This window comes from Python bivittatus, unplaced genomic scaffold (genome assembly GCF_059951505.1).
Source record: "Python bivittatus isolate LINGU-HERP-01145 unplaced genomic scaffold, Pbiv_v1 ctg000840_np1212, whole genome shotgun sequence".
In the NCBI taxonomy this organism is placed as follows: Eukaryota; Metazoa; Chordata; class Lepidosauria; order Squamata; family Pythonidae; genus Python; species Python bivittatus.
In genome coordinates this window covers 42,791,574-42,816,736 of record NW_028277113.1, presented here as the reverse complement: position 1 = coordinate 42,816,736, position 25,163 = coordinate 42,791,574, and the positions used below count along the sequence as shown (strand labels likewise).

The 25,163-nt window shown below is 35.5% G+C and overlaps 1 protein-coding gene across 10 annotated transcripts in view; it reads left to right on the top strand.

The window, feature by feature from the left end:
- The window catches only part of PCMTD1 (protein-L-isoaspartate (D-aspartate) O-methyltransferase domain containing 1), a 54,596-nt gene that overhangs the window by 4,240 nt on the left and 25,193 nt on the right, over positions 1-25,163 (top strand). For 3 of the 10 annotated variants that reach the window (XR_015794100.1, XM_088130995.1, XM_088130998.1), the window contains exons 2-4: positions 8,218-8,313; positions 8,502-8,925; positions 9,687-9,789. Coding sequence is in view for 6 of the 10 variants with exons in the window: in XM_088130995.1 (XP_087987121.1) it covers positions 8,619-8,925; positions 9,687-9,789 (410 nt within the window). In the remaining 4 variants the exon portion in view is untranslated. Of the gene's footprint in view, positions 1-3,738; positions 8,314-8,501; positions 8,926-9,686; positions 9,790-14,088; positions 14,188-25,163 lie in introns of those variants that run through there. The other 7 variants (XM_088130997.1, XM_088130999.1, XM_088131000.1 and 4 more) reach the window with 5 other exon arrangements.

Below are 25,163 nucleotides of genomic sequence, written 5' to 3'. Positions count from 1 at the left end.
ACATTGCCAAGTAGCTAAAATGAAGTGTTAACTTTGGACATCTAACAGTAGGTTCTCAGCCAGTTGAAATACTGTATCTGGAATTAGTCCTTGGTTATAAACATAAATGGAAATATTAATTCAAAATATTGAATTAACTACATTCTTCATGTAGTTTTCATTTTGCTTCCTTTTGTGGGTTTCCTTTGACTGTTCTAAGTAGTTTTTTGCTTTGGTATCTATGTTAACCAAACCCCTGTTGAAAACACAGTTATACAAATTTTCCAAACAACTCATAAAGAAGTTAAAACAACAGAATAAGCATAAGAACAAATTAAATCTTGTTTCTGGAAAATATATGCTTCTTGTTTCCTGATAAAACTCCAAGGCCAGCCATTTGAAAGTTTGGATAAACCCAGAAAAATTCTTGTTTATTGAATGAAGCTGCCATCTACTGTTGATAACACTATTTGAAGAAAATTGGTGAAAGAGGACCTTAGTAGCTTCTTCCAGGTTTGAAATACCTACTAAGGCAATTCAGGTTAGCTGGCAGTTTATATTGAGGCAAAACTGATTATCTGCTAAGCTGGGTAAATTCATTCCTATTTAAGACTGTGTTTCAGTGATACTTTAATTTTTTTTCACTGTGTTTCAAAAACACATTTGTCATTTTACTTTTGTAATACTGTAGTTATAATTCTTAATGCTGTTCTTTGGTGAAATTGAGTAAGAACATTATTTCAAGGGCAGGTTTTAAATGCATACAGGTTACTCCTATTGACAAAGGTGTAGATACTCCTTGAAATAGACCAGATCATTTATAGCTTTTTATAAGCAGCGATTCGCTAAATTGGATATGGTGACGAGCTGATAGCCATGGAAATATCTTAAATATTCACAAAAGTTTTTTCTGATAGGCAGAATATTATTGCTATTTCAGCAAACTTTGTTTTTTCTATGTTTGCTTCTTGTGCAAGCATTGCCAGCATAACAACACAAGCTAATACATTAGGGCACTCTAAGTAGCATTATAATCTGATGACAAGGTAGAATTTTGTAACAGACCTGTTCCTGCTCATCTGGTATGAGCTGATAATAGAATGGCTGTGCTTGTCTTCTGTTTTTCATATTGTTGCTTAATATAAAGTATATCCTGCAGTGTATTTAGTGGTATATTATCTAGTGAGTTTATGTGAACTATTCCTGTTATTTCCATGGCCTAAAGAGGTTTACAGTTTGGTCAGTAATGCATATTTTGTCAGGACTAGTCATTTTATATTTTTAGAATTTAATGTCATTTGCATTTTGTTCATGATACAGTAATTTGATACAAAAAAACTTTATGTTAAAATAGATTGGAATAGAGTATGTCTAACCCTATAATATTCAGAACGAGCAAATATTGTACAGCCATATACTTAGATAATGATGTAAACAAATTTTATCATCTTTTCTGATGCTTTATGATATAGTCCTTAATAAAACATAAGTCTTTGTTGAGCCCATGAGCTATCTTCAGCTCTTGGCATTTTTAGGACAAAAGGAATGTTGTACATCACATCCCTTGACAGCTGCTAACTCTCACTGGGGAATAGTCACCCAGAAGTCCTCTTATTTTTTGTGTAACTTTTAGAATCACAGTGGGGAATCCTGTCCTAGAGACTTTTGCAATCCTTTATGAAGGATGCTAGATTTCAGCAAAAATTTGGAGGGCCAAAAGTTCCATATCCCTGTTAAAGAGAGCCTTCTGTTTGTCAGTGGAAAGACACTGTTAATAGTTGAGAGACAAAAATCAGGAGGAGTCTGGTAACCACTTTTCAGACTAACAAATTTTATTAAAAGGCATAAACTTTTGTGACCTGCAGCTCACTTCATCAGATGCATGGAATAGCTAAACTGATGTAGGATTTAATTGGGATGAGTCAGGGGGAAAGGGTGGGAAGGCAAGGTTCTTCAACAATGCAGATGCAGGTTACATGTGAGACAGATTTCAAGTACTTTATCAGTAAACAGTAATCATGTGTTAAAAGCCCATTGGGTTTGTTGAGATTTTCTAAAATAGCTTGAAATTGCTTGATGTTCAGCAAGCTCTTGCTCAGTTCTGTTGCTAAACTTCTGTAGTGGACTGTCTTGGGAGGTTGAAATTCTCTGATCTTACTTTGTGCTTGTTTTGAGTCCTGATGTCTGATGTGTCCATTAATTCTTTTGCACAAAGTTTGGCTGTTTGTCCTAAGTACCTGTAAAATCCAGAGAGCATTCTTGGCAGAAGATGGTATTAGAGGAAGAGCATACAGGTAGTCCTTGGTTAATGACCATTCGTTCAGTGACTGTTCAAAGTTACAATAGCACTGAAAGAGTGGTACTTAAGATTAGTCCTTGAAGTTCCAGCTGTCCCAGCACCCCCACAGTCACGTGATCACAATCTAGGTGCATGGCAACTGGCTCACGCTTACAACGGTTGCAGTGTCCCATGGTCAGGGGATCACCATTTTCAACCTTCCCTGCCGACTTCCCACAAGCAAAGTCAATGGGAAAGCCTGCAGGGAAGGTCGCTTCTGTAAGTTGTTTCCACCAGATGTGTTCCAGATAGAAAGTGAAAACATGGGCATGCAAGGTGATCTGTAAGTTTCCTAAATAATGTGGTGTTTATGTGTCCATTGTGTAGTTTTTACCATGACATCAAGGAAATGCACTTGTTCTGTAGATAGCTTGAGGCTGAGGCTGATGGCAGGGTGGAAATTGTTGAGGTCATGATGGAATTTGATGAGAAACTCTTTTCTATAGGTCTAAATGATAAAATGTCATCAGTGATCTCAAGGATAGTAAGCATTGCAAAAGCATTGCTCTAGGTTAGCTATGAATATGTTGGTTTATTGTGAAGCCATGTGTGAGCCTATGGCTGTGTCACTGATTTGCAAGTATATGTTACTGCCAAATGTGAAGTAGTCATGGGTGGGTACAAAGCTGAGAGAGAAAAATTGTTCTGCCTGATTGAAATACTCTAAGCATACCTCTTAATCAGCTTGTTTATAGGTGGGGTATATACTATTCAGAATTTTTCAACTAGTCAGAATGGGGGAAGCTTTAAAACTAAGTTGCTGAAAATACTTCATTAATTACATACTGGCACCTTGACTTCAATTTGTTTGGCAGCATCTAGTTTTCATGTTGAACAAATCTGACCATCTCTAAGCTATATAGAAGAAGCACAATTTATTAATATTAACTTTTATTTTTGACATCTCTAATTACAAGCAATATTAAAATAAAAAGTCCTGTTTCTGGGTAAATATTCAGGTTCAATTTCTGGTTACTGTATGGGATTTTGTTGGCAACTACATAGAAGTGGCTTGCCATAGCCATCCTTAAAAAAAAATAATAAAATTCTCAGTCTAAAATATAGATGTGGGATTTTTTTTGGGTGGTCTTTTGACCAAATTTTAAGTAGAGCCAATCATGGTTATTTTCTTAGATTAACCAAGGTTACTACTGCAGCAAAATACTATGCTAGCTAACAAAAGTTAATTCAGTCATGCATATTGCTGTTTTGTTTAAATTTCAGCCAGTTCATAACTTCCATTATGACTGACAAATGGCAGCTTTCTGTGGATATTTGTGTCTTTTAACAGGTGTATGTTGAATTTATAATTCAGATTGCTAATTATATATAGAAATCCTCTGTGGCTAACCCTGGGTGCATTTGAGTCTTTTTTTTTTTTTTTTTTTGGCCTTTAGATTCACAGAACCCCATGAAGTTTTCAAACATAGTTTGGAAAAGCCTATAGCTCTGGTATTCCCTGGAGATCTCCTGTCCAGTTACTAACCAGGCCCAAATCTGCTGAGCTTCTGAATCCAGATGCTACTCCCTGCTAAGGCAGTGACTAGTTTCTGTCAATTTGACTGTTCAAATTTTCAGTCCCAATTTCAAGTTTTGATAGTCCTGATCATTTATATACATTATTTTTGTGTATTTTTTGCTTCCTCTTGCAATGGTGTCCTCAGGAGTGCTTACTACTTTTGTTAGAATGACTGCAGTACTGTGTCCTAAGCTCCACCCCTGAAGAGATGTCCTCACGAACCATATCTAGACCTGCATGATATCTGCAACCAACTGTTATCTGCATTAATTTCTGATTAAATTAAAGTTAGTATAGGTATTGTCCTTCAATCAGTTGGCCAAGCAGTTGCATCTGTTTGCTTGTTACATAAATTAAGAAATTAAGATTTTCATAGACATTTGTTAAGACTATTCAAACCAGAATTGGCATTTTTTAAACTAAATGTGAAGCTGTTTGTAAAAAGCAGTTATTAAGATAGCATGACAACAGTAGTGCGTGCACTGGTAAATTCTAATTTGGATTGTTGTAATGCCCTTTTTGTAGGATGGACGTACATTCCCCCTGCTCTGTAAATGATGCACTGGTTGCCAATAATTTAAGTATACTGGACCGAATTTAAAGTGCCTTTAAAGCCCTAAACAGTTCTGGACCTAGTTATCTGAGATAGGACCTCACCTAATACTGATCACACCACAATCTGACATCTGCTGCCAGTCCTTCCTGTGTGAGGGTTATTATGGCATGTTTTTAGAAGGTCTTTTCCATAACTTCCAATGAAACTGAGGCAGACCCCCTCACATTAGATTTTAAAGAATAGCTAAAGATTATCTATTTACCCCAGCATATCCTAAAACTTAAATGGCCCTGTTAAATTTGGCTTCAACTATTTTAGTCCATGTTATCCAGGAAACAGTTTTGTTTTAAGAAATAGCATAACACAATTGTTGCTTCAGAAAGTCACGCTTACAATAGTGAAAAAGATGGGATTTTAGATTTCCAGTATTTTAAATGCCAAACATTTCCAATTTCCAAACCCCCCCCCAAAAAAAACTTTGGCCTAAATAAAGATAATGTTGGTTATCTAAGGTCATGTAGATCATAGCTTTTACGTGACCTATATACCTTCACCATGAATTCCTTTTATTGATGAAAAACAAAAAGAAAAATTAGGTATTATTACCCCTTTCAGGATGTATTAGTTTTATACTTGAATATCCAGTTTTGGAGAATCAATATGTCCAGGTAAAACATAAAATATACTTCTTATAAATTAAAACATGAAATTAATCCATCAGAAAATATTATTTGTTGTTTTTTGGTCCCCCCAAATAACTTTTTAAAAGAGTTCGATATTAGAATGTTTTATGCTGACATTGTAAGATAACTGAAGGCTTTTTGCTCATATGATCTGGTCTTGTTCAGCTATAGGTATAGCTCTGGTTTAGTTTAGTTTCAAATCATTGCTTTTATGAAAGAAATGTGATTGTTACTTTAACAAGATGTTGAACTATATTCCTAAAACATGGATTTTTTTTCTCTCACGACGAGCTTTGATTCTACTGAGGCTGCATTGTGGCAAAGAGGATCATTTTACATAAATGGAAAGAAATGTATCCTAATTTTAAGGAATGGATTCAGGATATAGAATCTTTGTATTCTAAAAATAAAAAGATTATGTTTGTATAGTAAGGATTTAATATGTTTCTGTATTATCGATTTAATGATAAATTTTAGAATTGAATTAATCTATATAGATACCAATAGATTACATAGATTTTTTTCTTTTTTTCCTGTTAATTAACTATATTCCCTCTTTTTTCACCTTTATTTTAATTACCATAGTACCATATTTTTCCGTCAATAAGATGCCCCCATGTACAAGACGACCCCCACTTTTCCAACCCAAAATTAAGAAATCAATATTCTAAAGATAGTGCAGAACACATTTTCATTTAGTAATTAGTTACCATTTACCTGATACACTCGGTGGGAGGAGGTCCAAACCGTCTCTCTGCAGCTCTATTTCCAGGCTCTTTTGCATATCTGATTACATTCAATCACGAGTGAAACTGCCAATAGCTTGTCTCTGCAAACAGACTTCCTCCAATTGGTTTGTTCAGCATCAGCTGACGTCAGTTACATAAGGCTCGTGATTGGAAGAAGTCTGTTTGCAGACTCAAGCTATTTCACTTGTGATTGGAGGCTAGAAATAGGAGGAAGCCTGTTTGCAGAGACAAAGTATGGGCAGTTTTGCCACTGCGCGTTTCTCTCCTCGGCTGACTTCCTTGAATAAGACGCCCTTCAATTTTTAGTGTAAGGATTTTAGAAAAAAGTATCGTCTTATAGTCGGAAAAATACCCTTCACTGTAACCATTATTTATCTTTTTTTTTTCCTGCTGGCATTGTTATTTTCTGTATTTCACTATTAATAATTTTTTAAAAGCATTATTTTTTATAAGTTGGGTTTCCCAATCATTCTATTCTATTGTATGACATGCACTATTTCTTTTCCAACTATTGATTTTTTTTCAGAATTAAGTGCTAGTAAAGTACTATAATAGGTACACAAATATAATCCAAATGACTGTACAATAAACTCTTGATTTAACAAACTAATTGGAGGAAGAGGTGCCTGTTAGATATGAATGTCCATTAAATGGTTAATGGGATTCTATACATGCAGAAAATGGCAAATTGATATTGTCCACTGCATCTGAAGTTTGCTAAATGTGAGGGTGAATTGAGGCTTTACTATATTCTAGAGTCTTGGGTAAACGTTTAATAAACAATTGTTACATGGCTATGCCTGATGATGATGATGATGAAGAAGATGAATAATTATTATTATTATTATTATTATTATTATTATTATTATTATTATTTGTGTCTTAGGCACATTTTTGATTCTTATATTCCAGACTTTTCTGAGATTCCTCCAATCCTCAGAAGAATTTTAGAAGGCACAGGAAACTGTAGTATGGAGGGAGCAGAACATTCACTTGCCAAGCACTTATTCTGCTAGAATCTGCATTGGACACAATTCATTGAGAAAACATCTATTTTTTAAAAAAAAGTAAAACAGAAGCACAAAATTAGAACCTGAGGTCCTTTACTATATTAGTTTATATATATGATGAAATAGGTCACATTACATTAACAATTGTGCAGATTAGATTGTTTAGATTCCAGTCAAACTGCAGGAGCATTTACTTTCTATCACATATGACAGAATGATATCTTATGATTTGCTGCCCAGTTCTTTTTTCTAGGATATTCTGACAGTTTATTTTGATTATTAAACTGGCATAGTGACCTTTTTTTATACACACCATAGTGAAAAACAATTAGCAATCCTTAATTTTATAATTGGCCTTTTAAGAAAATACGAATGGAGTCTCTTTAAACAGAATCTGGAGTAAGGATTGTGTGGCTTTGTTTCCTTTCTGTGTTGTGTGTTTGAGTTGTTCTCTCCTAATAGTATATAATATGTGGTGATAGAGAAATTCTTTCCTTTGAAATTCTTAAAAAATTAAGCCATATTATTAACAGAATATAGCTTACTTTTCATCATAGCAAGGAACCAAGGTTATGTAATAGTCAACTAACCAGAAATTGTCAATTCTTGTTTTCTTGAGTGAATATTAATAATAATAACAATAATAAAAAAATGAATATAGTTGAACTTCTTGTAATCTTCAACAAATACTTTGTTTTCTCAGGATGCATGTAAATTACAACCTCAAACATTTTTGATGTTATATATACTTTTTTCTCATATAGTTTATTGTTACTGTTCCATAGAAACTGAATAATTTTAACAACCTCTGTGTAGTTTCCTGGGGGAAAAAAAGCTCTGTTAATTAATTAACTGGGTTTTCAAGTGTCACTGTTTTGAGTGAAAGAAGGTTAAATCTATCTTTAACTTTCCCAGAGGTAACAATGTTTAACTTTGGACTAGACCAAGGTTCATTTTAAAGGATTTTTAATGTAACTAACTTTGCTGATTCATGTCTCCTTCCACAATTCTTCACACACTTTTTGTTCTGTTTTTTTTCCCTTATAATAAATAAGGAGACAAGTATGCTTTTGATAAGGAAATTCAAGATTTAACTGAAACCTTTTATTATTATAAAACCTAATCCAAATAGATTTTAAAATCATAATACCCAGTTCAATATTATCTTTTCCAGTGCTTTCTGCATGGAGGCTATATTTCAAAAGGAGATTGAATGTCAAATAATGTATTCCATAGTCAATAAGAAAAATATATAAAACCTGCCATGTTTAGGTGCTGGATACTATAACATTTTCTTTGTAAATAACAATTTTGCTTACTATTTATCTGGGCATTTCTCTGAATGGACAATTAACATACAGACATGCTCTTTTCTCTTAATAGACCTGTTTTCAACGGAGGATCAACTGTACATTTCCAGACCAGCTTTGTTTTGACCTAGTTCCATTTGGGGTGGCTGATATGGATTACTTTCATCTAGTAAGGCTTTCTACAAATTCTGAGGACTTGTACCATATACTGAGTATTTGGTTTAAGTCAGCAATCTTATGTCCAGAATATTAGACATCAAATAACATTATTTAATTTTCCTATCCAATTATCTCTGAATTTAGTTACATTTTTACAACTTGTGAAAATAAAAGTATGTCTTCTTAAAAATCTTTTAGGATTCTCTTGCAAAGCAGTATTGAGCCAGACTGGATTGGATCTTCTATGTGGAAACATCAGACAAGCACCTACCAATGTACTCTCAAAATTAATTGAATTGTTAAAAGACAATCATCATGGGAGGAGCTGTGAGTGCAGGCGAAGATAATGATGATTTGATTGATAACTTGAAAGAAGCACAATATATTCGCACTGAGCGAGTAGAACAAGCCTTCAGAGCTATTGATCGTGGCAATTACTATCTGGAAGGCTATAGAGACAATGCATATAAAGACTTGGCTTGGAAGCATGGAAATATACATTTATCAGCACCATGCATTTATTCTGAAGTCATGGAAGCATTAAAGCTTCAGCCTGGATTGTCTTTTCTTAATCTGGGTAGTGGAACCGGATATTTAAGTACAATGGTGGGATTAATATTAGGTAATATTTTAAAAATTATTAAACATTCTTTTATATAGGCTTAGTTTACTGGTATTCTCAGTTTTATAACTAGCATGTTTATGCCCCTCCCAAACTTGTAAGATATTAGCAAGTAGCTTTTCAAATTAATGTTCTTGTTACGTAATTGATCAAAACTCCTTAAGTTACCAAGAGCTTTGTGGCTTTGCAGATGTTTATAGCATAATTTTTATGGCAGTGCTGCCCACTTGTAGAAAATAAGAAACCCTTCAATTGTTTTAAAAATATAGTAATCATGACATTTAAGTTGTGACTTAAATTTGGATATTATGTCTTTATTCATTATTAAGAAAGTGAGAGAGAAAGTGGGGAAAAATAGCATAATCCAATAAATGTTCCCTGGTAAATGAAGAAGGAATTTTGAAGTACATCTTCCTGCCTTCCTTCAGTGCAAAAAAAAAAAAAAAATCTGCTAAGCATTATTCTGGATTTTTTTCTGTTGTTTTATAAGCAGAACTATGTAGTTTGAATAAAAATTGCACCTACCAGTATCATGAATGAGGTTGCCAACATAACCACACAGACAGTGGCTTTGGTTGCAAAGCAAGGTTAAGCACAGTTTCCCTTTTGTAATAAATACATAAATTCCCACTATCTACCAAGTGGTATATAATTGTCAAACAAAGATAATGTTGCTTAGCATTCACATCAGTGTTCAGTTTTATAAAAATATACCCATTGATTCAATGAGTCTTACATGGTTGCTGGATATTAATTTACAGGCCCTTTTGGAATAAATCATGGAATAGAACTTCATCCTGATGTGGTGGAATATGCTAAGGAAAAACTGGAGAGCTTCATAAAATACAGTGATAGTTTTGATAGGTAAGTATATTGATGGCTAATTTGATGTTAAAATCTTTTTTTTTTTGGTGGTGGTGGTAAAGCATTTATGAATATTTTTAAAGAAACTTGTCATACCCATTTATTGCAGCTGCAATTAAAAGCCTGCAACATGATTTTAAAATGTTCAAAATGTATGAAATTCATTGATATGGTGCTGGAGTTGTCTTATCAATAATCTTGCCCAATCTTTAAAAGTGTTATGTGTCTTGGTCTCTAATGTTACTTGGGGAAATTCTTGTATCCCTTACTCACCCCTCACCTGTTCATAGTTCTCTATGTAAATATTTCTACTTCTTAGAATTACTGGAATGCATTCTGAATATTACTGAATTTCAAATTAAGATTGGGTTGTACAACTTATTTTGAATTTCAGTCAAGGAATATTTTAAATAGTAGCACCTGTATCTCTGCTGCTTTTTCTTATGAATCCAAAAGAATTCCAGCAGGTATTTGGGGAATTTCCCATGAATCTGATAGGCAGTTCCATCACCTGCCTGTTTAGCTATCAGCAACAAGAGGCAACCTGGGCTCAATATGATTGCCCGCAAGTGGCCTTTCTGTGCTGGGAAATCCTGGATTGCCTTCTTGGTTTGTTGAGGAATTCTTGGAAATACAACCCTAGCAGTGACACTTAGAGTGCTCATGGAGGAAGATTGAAAGTAAACCTGACCAAACATGGTTACAAGCTAAAGTTTGAGTCCACACCAAGGCAATGGAAGGTGTTCTTACTTCTCCCTAATTGTATTGGTAGGCTGTCTTGGGTAGAGTAACAACTCTGTGTGACACAAAGAGTCATCAGTAGATCTTCTGCCTGGCATCTGTAACTGTTTTGTATAGCATTTTATCTACAAACTCTACAGTGTCTTGATTCTTCATGGACAGGATCCACAATGGTGACTGGGCAACATCTGCCATATTAACTGAGACTGATTAAGTGAACAGGTGCTTGCTAATGTGTCATCTGCATGTATAGATTAGATCCATGTGCTTCTAGGCTCTTTTGGATAGTTGAGGGAAATGTGGTTAGCTGTATCTAAGAGGTAGTCAATTCATTCCTTCAGAAAGGGTATTTTCTGCATCTTTGAAAGAGGCTGTAGTGCACCTCTTCTTAAAGGCCCTCTCTTGATCTAGCTGTATTGGAGAACTATCTCCAACCTTCCCTTTTTAGAAGCCACTGGTGAGAAAACCAGAGACATTCTAGGAGGCATAGCATCCTAGAATGGATTATCTGGTCTCTTCTCAGTCAGGGTTCAGTCCTGGACGTGGGATGGGAACCACATGTTAGTCCGGTCCATGACTTTTGTAAGGACTTAGATGGGGGAATGTGTACCTTCTGGTCCAATTAGACCTCTTGGCAGTCTTTGATGCCATTGACTGTTGTGTCCTGGATTGTTTATCGAGGTGGGGGGCACTGTGCTTCATCAGTGGGTGGTTCTAGCCAGTAGTTGTAGAAAAAGTCATTCCAATGGCCTCTTATATGTGGAGTGCCATAAGTTTGATCCTCTACCCACTATTTTTTAACATTTCTTTGAAGACACTGAGAGAAGTCATCTGTCAATTCATGTGGTGGTATCCTTAATAGGCTGGTGATATTTAATTATATATCATCATCCTGGGCCATATTGGCAGTGTAGGCAAAGTCTTGTCCCAGTATTTGGAAGTTACTGGGTCTGGATGGGAAGGAACAGGCTGATGTTGAACCCAGCAAGATGGAATTGCTTATTATTAATGGTCTCTTATGGCTCCACTGTTTTCTTGAAGGGGCAGAACAGCCCCTGAAGGAGTAATTCTGTGACTTGGGGTCACTGCTACTGCTGGATAGGCAAATGGAGGCCATGGCCAAGAAATTCTTTAACCAGTCCTGACTTGTGCACCAATTGCAGAGATACTTGGAACATGAGCACCTTGCAATGTCATCTCATACTCTCATCACCATCTGTTAGAGTACTGCAGTGACCTGTACACAGAACTGCTGTTAAAGACCACTCATTAACTTGCAGTATGCTAACTGGTGCTAGATGCTATGAACATATTAAACCTGTGGTGAGAGTCCTGGATTGGCTGCCAGTAGGTTTCAGGGTGCAATTTAAACTATTGATTTTAACCAATGAAGCCTTATATGGCTTAATACTGAGATACCTTCAAGATTGCTTTCTTCAACCCACATGATACAACATCTTGAGAAAAAATGTTGATAATTTCCCACTAGTGTGAATTCAGGGGAAGCAAGGCTAGGAGGAGATATTTGCCTATTATGGTCCCTGTACTATTGGACAGTGTTCCACTGGAAGTTAGATTTGCTCTGATCCTATTGACCTTCCAGAAACAGATTAAAATTGAGTTCTTCTGGAGAACTTTATACGTTTAGTTAGGATAGTGCTGCAGGGATGACTTATATATTGTTCTGGTCTTAAGCTATTGATGAGTTTATTGTTGTATTCTGTTTCTGTAATTGCACTATGTTATTGTTTCTTGTAAACTGTCAAGAATTATATGATTGCAGTAGTCTAAAATCAGTAAGTAAGTAATCTATGGGCTTTCATTACAGCTTATGTAGTATGTTGAATACATGCTATATTCAAATTTTGTGTATTATGAAGCATTTAGCACTTTAGCTACTTCACAGTTGTATTTTGACACATCTTTCAAGTATGCGTTAATTGCTAATATCTAGCTTAGCATTACATTAGTAACTGCTACTATTTTTATTTAGAACTTTTCAGACTAAATGTGCTGTTCTTCACATTAAATGGACTGTAGGGTGCATCTGCACAAACTCATATCCATTAATTTATTATGCTGAACATTAAATATAGGCAAACCATAGGATCTAAAGCACAGATCAGTATGCACTGATACTGTGTTTTTTGGTTTTAGTTTTGTTAATTGTTTCACTAGTGTGATTGAAACATCTGCTTTGAGCAAAATAGTTACATGTTTTTCTTTTCTTTATTCCTTTTCTGTCAAATTGGAATGGTAAATTAGCATTTTTAATATCCCTACTGACATCAGCAGGAATTATTCAGGGTAATTCTCTCAATTTAAGCTAATTTTGGGTCAGAAATAAACCCTAAAGTGCATTCATTTTAACCCATTGGGTCATATAAATATTCTAATATATGCTGCTTTGAAAATTAAATCTTTGAAGATGAGCTGTTACAGAAGTCTTAATGATGATAGGGAGACACTATTATTGGTTTAATTTCTTAAGCATGCAGAGTTCTCATCCTTTCATCTAGAACAAAATGTTGTTAATCTGTTGTAAATATATGTATATATAGTAAGGTAAGTGTACTATTAAAAGTTTTTACTGTATGTTCTAGCCTTAGGCTAGGTTCCCAAGCTTATATATAAACTTCATTATCTATAATAAAACCAACAAATAAAGCATGCACACACACACATACAAAAAACACTGAAGAACTTTCATGAGCAATAAGAAAAATGAGTCATTAAAACATTGGAAAAATAAAGACAATTCTTTCTGATTTTTCTGGAAATTTGTTTTATTTGCAAAACTGTTATTCTGCTTTTCTGGTTACCAGTGGTATTTGCAGTTTTAAATATGACAGAACATATAAAAACAATTGTTACAATATGTTAAGATAATTGGATCACAGAACAGCAAGCAATCAACTATAATGGGGACTGGAAAAACATAGAAAACCAAACCAAAAGGGAGCCAAATGCTTGCCAAACGTAATATACACATAGTGGAATATATTATAAGCAAAGCAAGGCAAAGCAACATAATGTCAACCTCTTTTCCCGTGTTTCCACAAATTGCATTTTAGTATTTAGGTTGACATGCACTTCACTTCAGAGAATGGGTATAGTCATAAAGGGAGGATGAGAACCTCTCAGATGTGTTGCATTAAAGATGAAGATAAAGGGGACCTTCTGAGTGTTCTTTCCTGGAGAAGGAACTGTTCCATATAACCACATTGTAAATATGTGCATGCTATCAAATATCTTGTCATTTAAGGAATACAGCTTTTTAACCTACTGAAGCTGATAGAAAGCATTTCTGAACCTAGTTATTTATTGTTTAACTTACTTATTGTTTATAATATGCATGCAGCTTATTTAAAACATCCCTATTCCAATTTATCTAACTCCCTAGCCATCACTAATTGGCTTATTTTACTATCTGATAAGTAGCTCATAATGGTTCCTAGTAATTCTTCAGAGACCATAATGGCAGCCTGAGGATGTTACTGTCCAGAAGCCCACTGCATTTTTACTAACATCAAGATTCTCTCTTCGTATAATGGGCAGAAAGAATACTCTGAGGAATAGAAGAAAGAGCTGCAACCAAGACAATGGTCAGATAAAAGAAATTTGAGTCTGGACCAGATCTATAACCCAAGTAAGCGTCTCAGACAAGAGCCTCCCTAATTCTCCTGAAAATAAAGGGAGGGAGGGAAGGGCATTCAGACGTGCAACATTCTGTTACTATAACCTTGTAATAAAAGTAGTATTACCTTGTGCGATTTTGGTTTCCTAGTCTACCTTGGAGAACTGACACTTCCCTTATTTTGAGTGGAGTGCCAGAAAGAATGACTGCTTCCTTGTCTCTGATTTTACAACCAAATCTGGACAATTACCCATCTCCACATTCTGGGATGGAAGAGTCAGATAGGCTGAGGAGTCATATAACAAAGCCAGAAAACTTTTGTGGGAGGAAGTTGAATGGACAACTGTAAATACAGTGAAGTTGGAGACAATAAAAGAAAAGATAAAGAAAAAAGTTCAGAAAAGAGTGGAATATGGAAAGAAACCTATGGAGACAAAGGAGAAGGAAGGAAGAATAAGGAAATTGAATGAAGGAGAATGTTATAAATAAGACTGGAGGCAGAGAATGTCTGAGGAGAGTGTTAAACAGATAAATTCAAATGGATTTTTGTTTTGTTTTTTTGTTTTGTTTTGTTTTGTTTGGTATGAGACTAAAGAAAGTCAACAGAGGTAGCAGAGAGAACATAGATTGAATTAGTGGGAAAGAGATCATTGGAAAACAGCAGCTTCCTGCATCTCTGCCGCTGCAAGGCAAGGAGGGATAAAGTTAAAGAAGGAGGAAAGAAGACTGCTGCTAGTCTTTAGTGGAGAAGCCATTCAGATTCCTTAGCAATGTTGCTGCCACCACTGCCAGCAGTTTATCATACTGCAGCTGCTAAATGCCAAATTTTGTTGGGAAATTTTGGAACCTGGCTTCTGTGATTATTACTAGCAGTCCTTGGCTCCCTGCAGGAACACATCCAGTAAAGGGAATTAGTGGGGGAATTACATAGAAGGTTCCCTGTCCTCAGAATTCAACACAAGAACTGAACAGTGAATTATAATTGGTTTAGAGTTCATGAAAAATCTAAGGAAATGGATTTGTTTGTTAGGAAAAGAAAGTACAGAACTGAAGAGGCTGAACTGATTGGATTGGAGCAATTGCTGGGGGAAGTTCTAGAACTGTTGTTGGTATTACAAGCCTCCTGTCATGTGAGAGATGAGGGGTAGCACTTCCAGGGGAAAAATGGCAAACTGAAGACAAGTGCTCCAGACAGTTGCTCCTCACGACAACACCGCAAGACAATGCTCTCCGGTGAGTTTAGAGCTCTGGGAGACGAGGAAATAGCCATCTTGTTCACACCGTGGTTGGCACCTTTAAAAGGACACTGGGTTCGCATACTGCCTTTTCTAATCACTTTCAGAAATTGTTTGTTAACTGCTTTTCAGCTATCAGGAACCTTTGGATTGAGCATTGGGTGAGTTTCCTTCAATCCTTAGCAAAATAAGTTTTAAATACAAGTTTAAGGACTTAAAAATATTTTTTTTCTGGAATAAACAGCAAAAGGGTGATTAATACTTCAGTTTTACAAATGGAGTAAGGGTCCAGATAAATTTGAAATAAGATTTTGGAATTAATGATAAAGAATCCTTCCTGTGAAAAAATGCTTTTGTTTTGAATTCTTTAAAGAAAATAAGACTTTAAAAATCGGGCACTAGAGAGAACTAGAAGGAACTAAAAATTACAATTGAAGGAAAAGAACACTCAAACTCAACTTACTAATACAGAATGAAGCAAAATATTTTAACATTGGACATATTGAAGGATATTTTTGGAACAATGGACCCAGAAGTTAATTGTCTGCCTCTGTAGATAGGCTGTGTTTAGAAGATGCTATGAAAGAGGAATAAGTATTACCTGACATGATTGAGACTGATTTGAAAATGGATTTAAAATGACAGGCTACAAGAATGACATGGAAAAAGATGTTATGCTGGACATACAGAAGAAGCCGGCTGATCTCTTAATAATGAAAAGGGATATATAAATAACAAACCGAGAGTGACCTGGACTTACAAAAAGGGACTTATTAAAGCTTTGAAGAATATTGTGAAAAGGAACAAAGAAAAAATGAAATCAAGTTCTAGGACATTATTTGAAGGGACTAAAAATCAAAATTGTTAGAAGTAAAAGGAAGGAATATGAAGTTGGTTTATTTGATCAAGGTTAAAATAGATACGTTATCTCTGGTAACCCTTAATGGACTTTTGCTGACATCAGGACTGAAATGATGAGGTTTTATGGATTTGTTTGTTGTATTTTAAGAGAAAGTTATAAGTTACTAAAATTGTTTATTCTTGTGATGAAAGGAGGAAGTAACTTTTTTATATATTTCTTTTTCTTTACTGTATTTTTATTTCTTTTCTATTTATGTTTTTCTGTTTTTTTAGTTTGTATTTTTATTGTTGAAAATTGTAATCCTTAATAAAATTACTATAAAAGAAGACATGAGTAGCAACAGTAGATATGTTCCCCCACCCCCACCCCCAAATGATAATCCCTTTAAAACTCTGCATGCTTAGGGCCTGGATGTCTCTGAAATCACTTTCTCCAAGTTGGGTATGCCTATCCAGTACCATCTGGGAGAGGAGCCTTGCTGAAGGCCCTCCCACCAAGGGAATTCCAAGATGAAATTCCCATGTTTAGGGAATTTGGGCTCATGATGCACCCCCTCCTTTGGAACTATCTGCTGGATATCTTCCGTATTACATTTTCTGAGAGCCATAAAAACATTGCTCTTTTAGGACCAGTAAGGTCATGCTACTCAATTGATGGCACATCAGGCTGAACCTGTGTACATAAGATCATTAGCCTAATGGCTGAGGGAGCTGTCAAATGAGTAACCTGCCTTCTAATTTAGATAACTACATGAATTTTGTAACACATTGGAGAGCTAATTTCAAGAATCCTGTCAAGCAAGTGACTACCAATCATAGACTATTTTAGTTATGAAAATAAGTATATGGTGCAGAATATGCTGTTGAGTTTCAGCAGTAGCCTTAGGATGTAGTCTGGAATGAAAGAAGCTAAGTGGCCAATTGAGAAAAGAACTGTGAAATGAAATACAGGGCAGATTCAGTCAAGGATTTCCAGAGACAGTGACAATATTAATCCAGTTCTTGGCCATCAGTGGAAGACTTGAAAAATTAGACAACCCCACTATTTTATTTTTTTGCCTTCATTCCCCTTCACCTGTGTATCTGAGACTTTGGAAATTTAATCTGTACAGCTGGGGGCTAGCATAATTCCACTAGCTGCCCATGAAAATTTGTGCCAGCATTTATACTCAATAATTTAGAGAGATCACAGGTTTTTATCTGAGCCAATGTGTTTCTGGACAAGCAAATAGGTCTTGCTAGAGCTTAAGTTTGAGCTTGTTTTACCTGGCCAGACAATAAGAGCCTTCAGAAACTGGGTTAGGACTTTCACAGCATTTCTGTCCCAGCCTGGGATGGCATAAAGCTAAGTACCATACCCAGACCAATGGATGACTTTCCCACCAGCTTCATATAGATTAAATAGCAACAGGGAGAGGCCTGAACCCTGTGGTTCTTATGCTGGAGTAATCACAGACCTGACTGCACCTTCTTAGTTATTACTGATTGTATCTGCCCACCAAGATAGAAAGGGAACTGCCATAAAACACTCTTTCTAACTGCCAATTGCTGCAGAAGAGTCCAGCAAAATACTATGACCAGTGATACCAAAAGTCACTAAGAGGGTCCCATTATTGGGCACATTTCCACCCTTTATACCCCAATGGTCATCCACTGGAACAACTAATACTGCTTTCATCCTAAACCTGGATTTGAATCCTGACTAATCAAGATAATCTGTTTCCTTTGGGAATTTCTGTGGCTGAAGCCTCATTATCTTCTCACTAACCTTCCTTAGTAATGGAACATTGAAGCCAGGGAAGTTAGCTTTCCAATGTGGCTGGATAGACAGAGATGGCATATTCTCTTCTATTGAGAGATGGCTTCTTCAAGAGAGGGTAGACCACTGCTGACTTGACTTAGATGATTTACTGATTTACTCTAAGGATTCTGCCATTCATGACAATTAACTTTAAGCAGTTCTTCAACGTGTTTGTGATAACAACTTCTTTGCTAAAACAGAAATGTGCCTTTAAATCTGCCTGTGTTACACCATTTATGCTATCGTAGTTTCTAAAAAGGAGTTTATATGGATCTAGCTAAGATAAATCTATTCTATCTGGATAGAGCAAGGAGAGGCTCCTTGCACTATCTAGGATATCCAGCATTTGCATGGCGGAATTGATTACTATATGTTCTTAATTATTCTATATATTCTTAATTATGTATACTATCCTCATTGTTAACTTGTCTTAGCAAGAGAGGAGTTCAGTAGTATTCTGATGCCCAACAAGCTTTTTTTCTCATCAGACATTAATTTTTCAGCTCATCCTCTGTCTTTCAGAAACCACTCATCCCTTTGTCATATAGACAGTAATTTCACATTTTACCTTAGGAGCTAAGCATCTGCAATCCACTCCAGAATCTGAGGACAGCCTCCTCCCCTGTATATTCCATTTCAGATGAACAGAACTATATTTTTAGCAAGATTAGCCAAGAAAGAAGCTTTTTAACATTGGAGCCATCTATTTGCAGGCCCCCCAAACCCTAAAGTGATTGGAACTGACCACAGGAATTTGGAACACTTGCAGGTTTCTCATGAACTTGCACAGCGCCAAGTGAGGTGGGCATATTTTTCCTTGTTTTAAGTTTTATGTTTTAAGATTTGTATCTCTTAGCTCACAAAACAAGCAAGCTGATGCTTTACCATATTAACCAGAATATTTCTTACCCTGTGACCCTCTTCCAACCCCATTCTGTACCTGGAAAATGTGGCTCTTCCTCCAACTTCTGGTTCATCCAGTGAGAAGGATATTCCTTCCTTTCCTTAATAGCTTGAATCTCTGTTTAGCAAAATCTTGATTAATCTGTGAGTTCAGATAGTTGACTTTCAGGGACCTTTCTCTCTCTCTCTCTCTCTTTTTGAAATGGAGAATTATGCCACAGCTTGATTTATATTCCTTCTTCCTTGAGGGAGGTCTTATAAGTATATCACAGCAGCTGGTCAGTGAGCATTTTGGAATATTTAAAACAAGTAATCTTCTTTGTGACATTTGGTAGTTTTTTGTTAGAGCTGAAGTCAAGGAGTATGAGTTGTCATGCATACTTGCTATCATGCCAAGCCTCTGACAGAAAGGCATCTGGATTATTGGATCCCCTCTCCATCTTGGGATAGTTTCTTTGGACTTGACTATTTACCTCCCTTACGTCAGGGGATTGGGCATCAATTTCGTGGTAGTGGTGGTTCTCTTTTCTAAGATGGCCTGTTTCATTCCCTGTCATGGCCTCTCCTTGACTCCTGAGACAGCATGTCTGTTCATTCAAGAAGACTGGGCAAACCATGCTTCTGGATCTCACCTCTTTTTTCATAGAGGCCCACAATTTACTGCACATTTTGGGAAAGCTCAGTTTCAGCTATTGGATGTAAAGCTCCATTTGTGTTCTGTTCATCACCTAGAGTAAGAGAAATGGAGAGGACAAATGACACCTTAGAGTATTACCTTCATTGCTATGTAAATTGTGGGTGAGTCTTCTTATATAGTAATTCAGTTCATACCACATTCAAACTTCACGGTTTCAGATCACCTGTTGCTATCATCTGTATCTGTTACCAAATGCTTCCCAACCCTTCCCAATTCCAAAGCCTCCCATTCTTTTCCAGGAACTTGAAGTTTCTAAGTCCTTCCTTAAGGATCAACTGGATTGTTTCAAGGTTGCTTACAAGTTTTCTGCGAATCATGAACATCAGGATGCCTGCCCCCTCCCCACCCCAGTGTCTGGCTTCAACTACATTACTCCCCTCCACACCACCATTTTAAAAGGATGAGGCCAAGTTTATTAGACTATTCCCTGTAATACCACAGATAAATCCTGTGCCTTTTTCCTGGAATTTTCAGCCACACTGAAAATGTGTCCAGTTTTCCACCATTCCTTCTAGTCCTAGAATGCCATCTTGCTTCTCGCATGCTTCTGCCCTGCAACCTCCCATTTCAGATAGGGAAGGAGGAGCAATAATTTGAGTTAGAACATATTTTAAACTCCCAGTGCAGAAGGGGCAGTCTAGAATATTTAATTTATTGGAAGGTTTATCTGGAGACTGAATATACTTGGCAGGTGGCAGATGACACAATGATTCCCTCAAGGGTTTCCATTTGCGGTGAGCTCACAAGAGCAGCTACTTGATGGCTGATACAATTAGATATTTGCACATGCCAGCAGTTCTGACCCTGAAGTGGAGGGGGACTTCTGTGAGGAGAAAGAGGGAGACAATTGTATGAATAGGAAGGGGGGGGGTGAGAACTGCCCCACCAGAAAATGAGAGGTAGATTCTGAAATAGGGGGAAGGAAGAAAGTAGAATATAAATTTTCTGCTTCATGCTGTCCTTAATAAGAACAAGAGGGGTGGAAAAGCCTAAAACAAGATTTTTTTTCAGTCCCAGCCAAAGAAGATATGGAAATGGCACAGTGCCCTCTAGCTATCCACGAGCAGAAACAGGGAGAGGCATTTGACGCTTCTGAGGTTGGTGGGGGAGGACAAAGACTACATAGGTTGAAACTAGTGAGACAGGAGCCAGAGTTTCATAGGCTAGAGAGAAATGTTATGTAAACATATCTTAGCTGTCTTAAGACTACCAAAGAACCTCCACATATTTGTTAACTTATAAAGGCAAGAGGAAGAAAGTTAGAGTTTAAATACTGGAGCACAGCTATATAAAGGCTTAGCCTTCTTTGCACTGCTTTTGAGACTTCATTCTTACCTGCAGTAAAGATTCTAAACTTGCTGAGTTGCATCCGGGAGATTTTTTGCCAAACCTAGTCAAAAGCAAAATTAACAGTTACACTTCTAGATATTTATGATTTGTCACTTAGTCTGGCTATGAAACCTGACCTCAAACAACTGAGAGAGATTTTCCCTTTTAGCAATAAAAATGGAGTTCCAGCTACAAATTACAATATAGATTGAAGAAAATAAACCTTGGAGATCTTGATAAATATACCATATTTGGAAGTTCTAATGTTTCTGAATAGTTAGTGTATCAGCAGTGGATGGTTCTGTGGGATTTCTTATCCATTACTTGGTTCTTTTTTCAAAACTAAGAAAAGATACATTTTAATTGATTTAACTTGACTGTCAAAAGGCTTTCTGAAATACTGAGAAGCATTTTAATGTGTACAGCACTTTCTTTGATTTTCAAATTACTAGAACTCTTGTAGCAGTTCTTTAAAAACTATAATTTGTTACATTCTACAATTTTAGTCAAATTTTATATATGTAATGGGAATTTATGTTCAGCTCTCACAGGTTGAATAGTAGAAGGCCTTTTTGAAGTTGTAACACCATTTCACCTGATCCTTTGATTCCTTTTCTGGCTTTTGATATTTCCAACACGCTTATGGCTCAACCTTGTATCATTTTGGAATTGTTTCGGCAATTTCAATCAGAATTCTAAGCAATATTTGTTTATATCATTCTCAGTGTCTTTCAGTGTGTGTGTGTGGTTTAATTTTTCTCTATGGGTTAGATTTTTACATGCACGTGGTAAGAGAAAAGGACTAATTCTCCACAAGACTAATGTTTTTTCTTTTTTTGCTTGCATTAATAAATCAGTAGAATAGCATGTCAAATCACAAGGGGTCTTTATGGATTGTAATCCAGTGGTTGCTTTTCTCAAACCTCAGACAGAAAGAAGAAACCTGCTACTTGAAAAATCTGCACAATATAGTATGCACATCTCATACTCATCGCATTATAGTTTTGTTTTAAACTTATAGTGCACTTTGTACTCATTACAAAAGAAGTGCTGATTTAATTATGCCTCATAAAATGAAGACAAAGTTTCTTCTTCTCCAGAATTAGGGCTGGGGCTCTTTTTAAAGAAGAACCGACTTTACAGTTGATGGAAAAATTGCAAATATTGTGTGATCTAATGGAGACCAATCACTGCAAATTATGCTCTGAAATGACTAGTATTTGTACAGATATTGGTACATTGAATAAGAACATTACTACTTTGCATTGAAACATGAAATTATTATGGGATGATATGAAAACAGTGTAGGCTCAACTCAGAAAGTTTCAACAAGAACTGGAAAATGTGAGAACAGTAATTGCTTGCTCCTGTGAACACGCACTGATGCTGCTCCATCTACAGTTCCAAAGCAAGTAAAGGATATAGATTTGCATAAAAAAGCTTTGACTCATAGATATTTAGAAATATTCAATTTACCTGCAGATATTGAAGATTCAGATCTCTGCCTGATTTTTTGGAAAAATGTTTACACGATCTACTCTCGTTATCTTCTGATTATGATTTTGCTATTGAACTAGAACCAGTATGAGAATTCCCAGGAGTTCAGCTCCTATTATTTTCAAGTTTTCTTTGTTGGATATGTAAAGCATTTAAGGGATCACTGACACTTATCATCTAATCCTGTGAACTGTTGGTATCATTTTGGAATAGCATTTCAATGTACATAAGTAGATTCATGGGGAATTCCTTAAATGTTAAAAGATGTTAATGTGGTGCTGAATTATATCCCAGGACTTTGGAATCTCACTGTCCTTGTGGAATTATGGTTGTACTGGGCATGGGGCGTAGCTAAAATAATTATTTTCAGAAATTGGAAAAGTGATATTGTTCCAGATATTCAAGATTAGATTTTAGAAATGTGTAATTTGTCTGTTTTGGAAAATGCAATATTTCCAACTAATCAGAAACTGAAACATATGTTCTTCTTTGATACAGGTTTCATGAAATTTTACAAGAATAGAATAATATTCTTAGGTAATGGCATTTTTGTAAATGAGTGAAATTATACACACACACAAACACAATATAGAAATTATATGGGTAAAAATACTGGTATGCTTAATTTTGGGGGGGTTTAAATTTTGAGTGGGTTTTTTTCTCTTCTGTTTCTTGGTTCTGTTTCAGGTTTTTTAAGTCACTTATTAATTGTCCTTAGTATTTCATTGTTTCCTTGATTTTATTTTTTGTAAGTTTGTACAAAATGTACAGTACATGTTTATCTTTGGGGATCTTGTTAAAAAATAAAATTGGAGGAAAAAAACAGAGAGGGAGGGAGGGGGGAAGGAATTCTCTTTGGCTTAAACTTGGCCTAAGAAAAATCAATTACTTTTTTTCCCCCCTTATTTCCTGCTTCCCAGTTTCAGATCAGATTAAACAATTTATGGATCCTGAGGGTGCTCTGGCATTTTTCACTGCACAGTGTATGGTCATTGTCATTTTAAATTTCTAGCTTTTTTAGTGGTTAGATTTCTGCTGCTTTCTTTTTGGTTGGCTTGTATTGCCCCTGCTGGGCTTTTTTGCAATTACACTGATTTTAAGTAATATTAACATGTGAGCAGGAAGAGGTGGGGTTTGGTGATGAACTTGTTCTTCATGGAAATAATTTTATGGATGCTTTTGTTGGTTTAAGTTCTTTTGGTTTATGTGTTGGTGTTTTATACTCTTAATTTTAGGCTTATCCTCTTTAATTACTGCTTTGATTACCCATTTAATATTGATTTGTAGTCATATATCTGTAATAGTAACAATTATTGCCTGTCAAGGTAGTTTATTATCTGTGGTTTATATGAATACTTACTTTACATTTAAATTCTTCATGTGTTGAGGTCAAGGATACTGAGTTGGAATGAAATGTATGTGAAATACACTTCAGTGTAGAAATATACTTAAAATATTAAGTAGATATAAAACTGAAGTTATATTTTTACATGAATCTCCTATTAGACCTGATGTAATACCATTTTTGTCTGAAATTGGTTGATTGGGTATTTCATAATCAGTGGTAATAGCACTAAGTCATCTGGAGTTATGATTTCAGTAAAGAAGTTAACATGGTAGTGATGCAAGGATACACTAACCCTGTAGGCATTTTATTATTAATCTGAGGATATTTGATTTTAATTTTTTAATTTTGGTTTTTTGTTAAATTTTATCAATCCATAAAAATGATTCTGATTTATTTCATAGATGCTTCTCAAAGCTTCAAGCAATGTGTTGTTTTTTAGTTGTGATAGGTGATTTCAACACAGTTATTCCACCCCAAAAATACCTTTATAATCAGAACTGAAAAGTGCTCCAGGCTTATTTACAAGAGTTTTATTTGATTGCTGTTGGTGTAAACTTAATTTCCATACTATATATTTGCTTCTTATGCCCTTATAATGTGTTCTAGATTAGATTTTTTTTTTCATTTCTCCACTACTGGAATATGTTTTAGATTCTTCTATTTATCCTATATTTTATCTGATAATGTTCCAATTAATTAACTCTTCAGTTCAAAAATGGCAAATTAATCTTATGGTAGGAGGTATTCTGATACTTCTCTTTATAAAATGGTAGATTCCTAATTTATATTAGACAATTAACTTTACAATTTTTCACAGTTAATCATGATTCACCCACTTTACATACTATAGGGATATTATAAGGTCTGTATGTGAGATTATGTTATTGCCTATACCTCCAAGAGGAAACAAGAAAAATTCTTTTGTATGAACATTTGGAAAATTTGATTAAAAAACATTTGCTGGATTATGCAGAAATCGTATGGGACAGGTTTATGCATTTATTTTAGCCAAGTTACAGTTGGGTCATTTTTATGTAAGTAAGGAAGGATTATCATTAAACAGACTAAAGTTAAAATATTGGAAGTCAAGTGAAAAAGCTGTTAAGTTGTTGGCTCATTGTTTGAAGTAACAGAATTGAGGGCTTATTGACAGTGGGCAGACTTTGTTAGTTTCAGGATCCATTCATAAACAGGGCTTTTTATTTCTGTTTTATAAATCATTATATAGACTGGATGATAAAGGGGGATCAGTAAGAAGCTGATCAATTTTTGAGTCAAGCAGGAACTGAATTCAATCCAGTTGTTGCAAAATGGTGAAGCTCCTG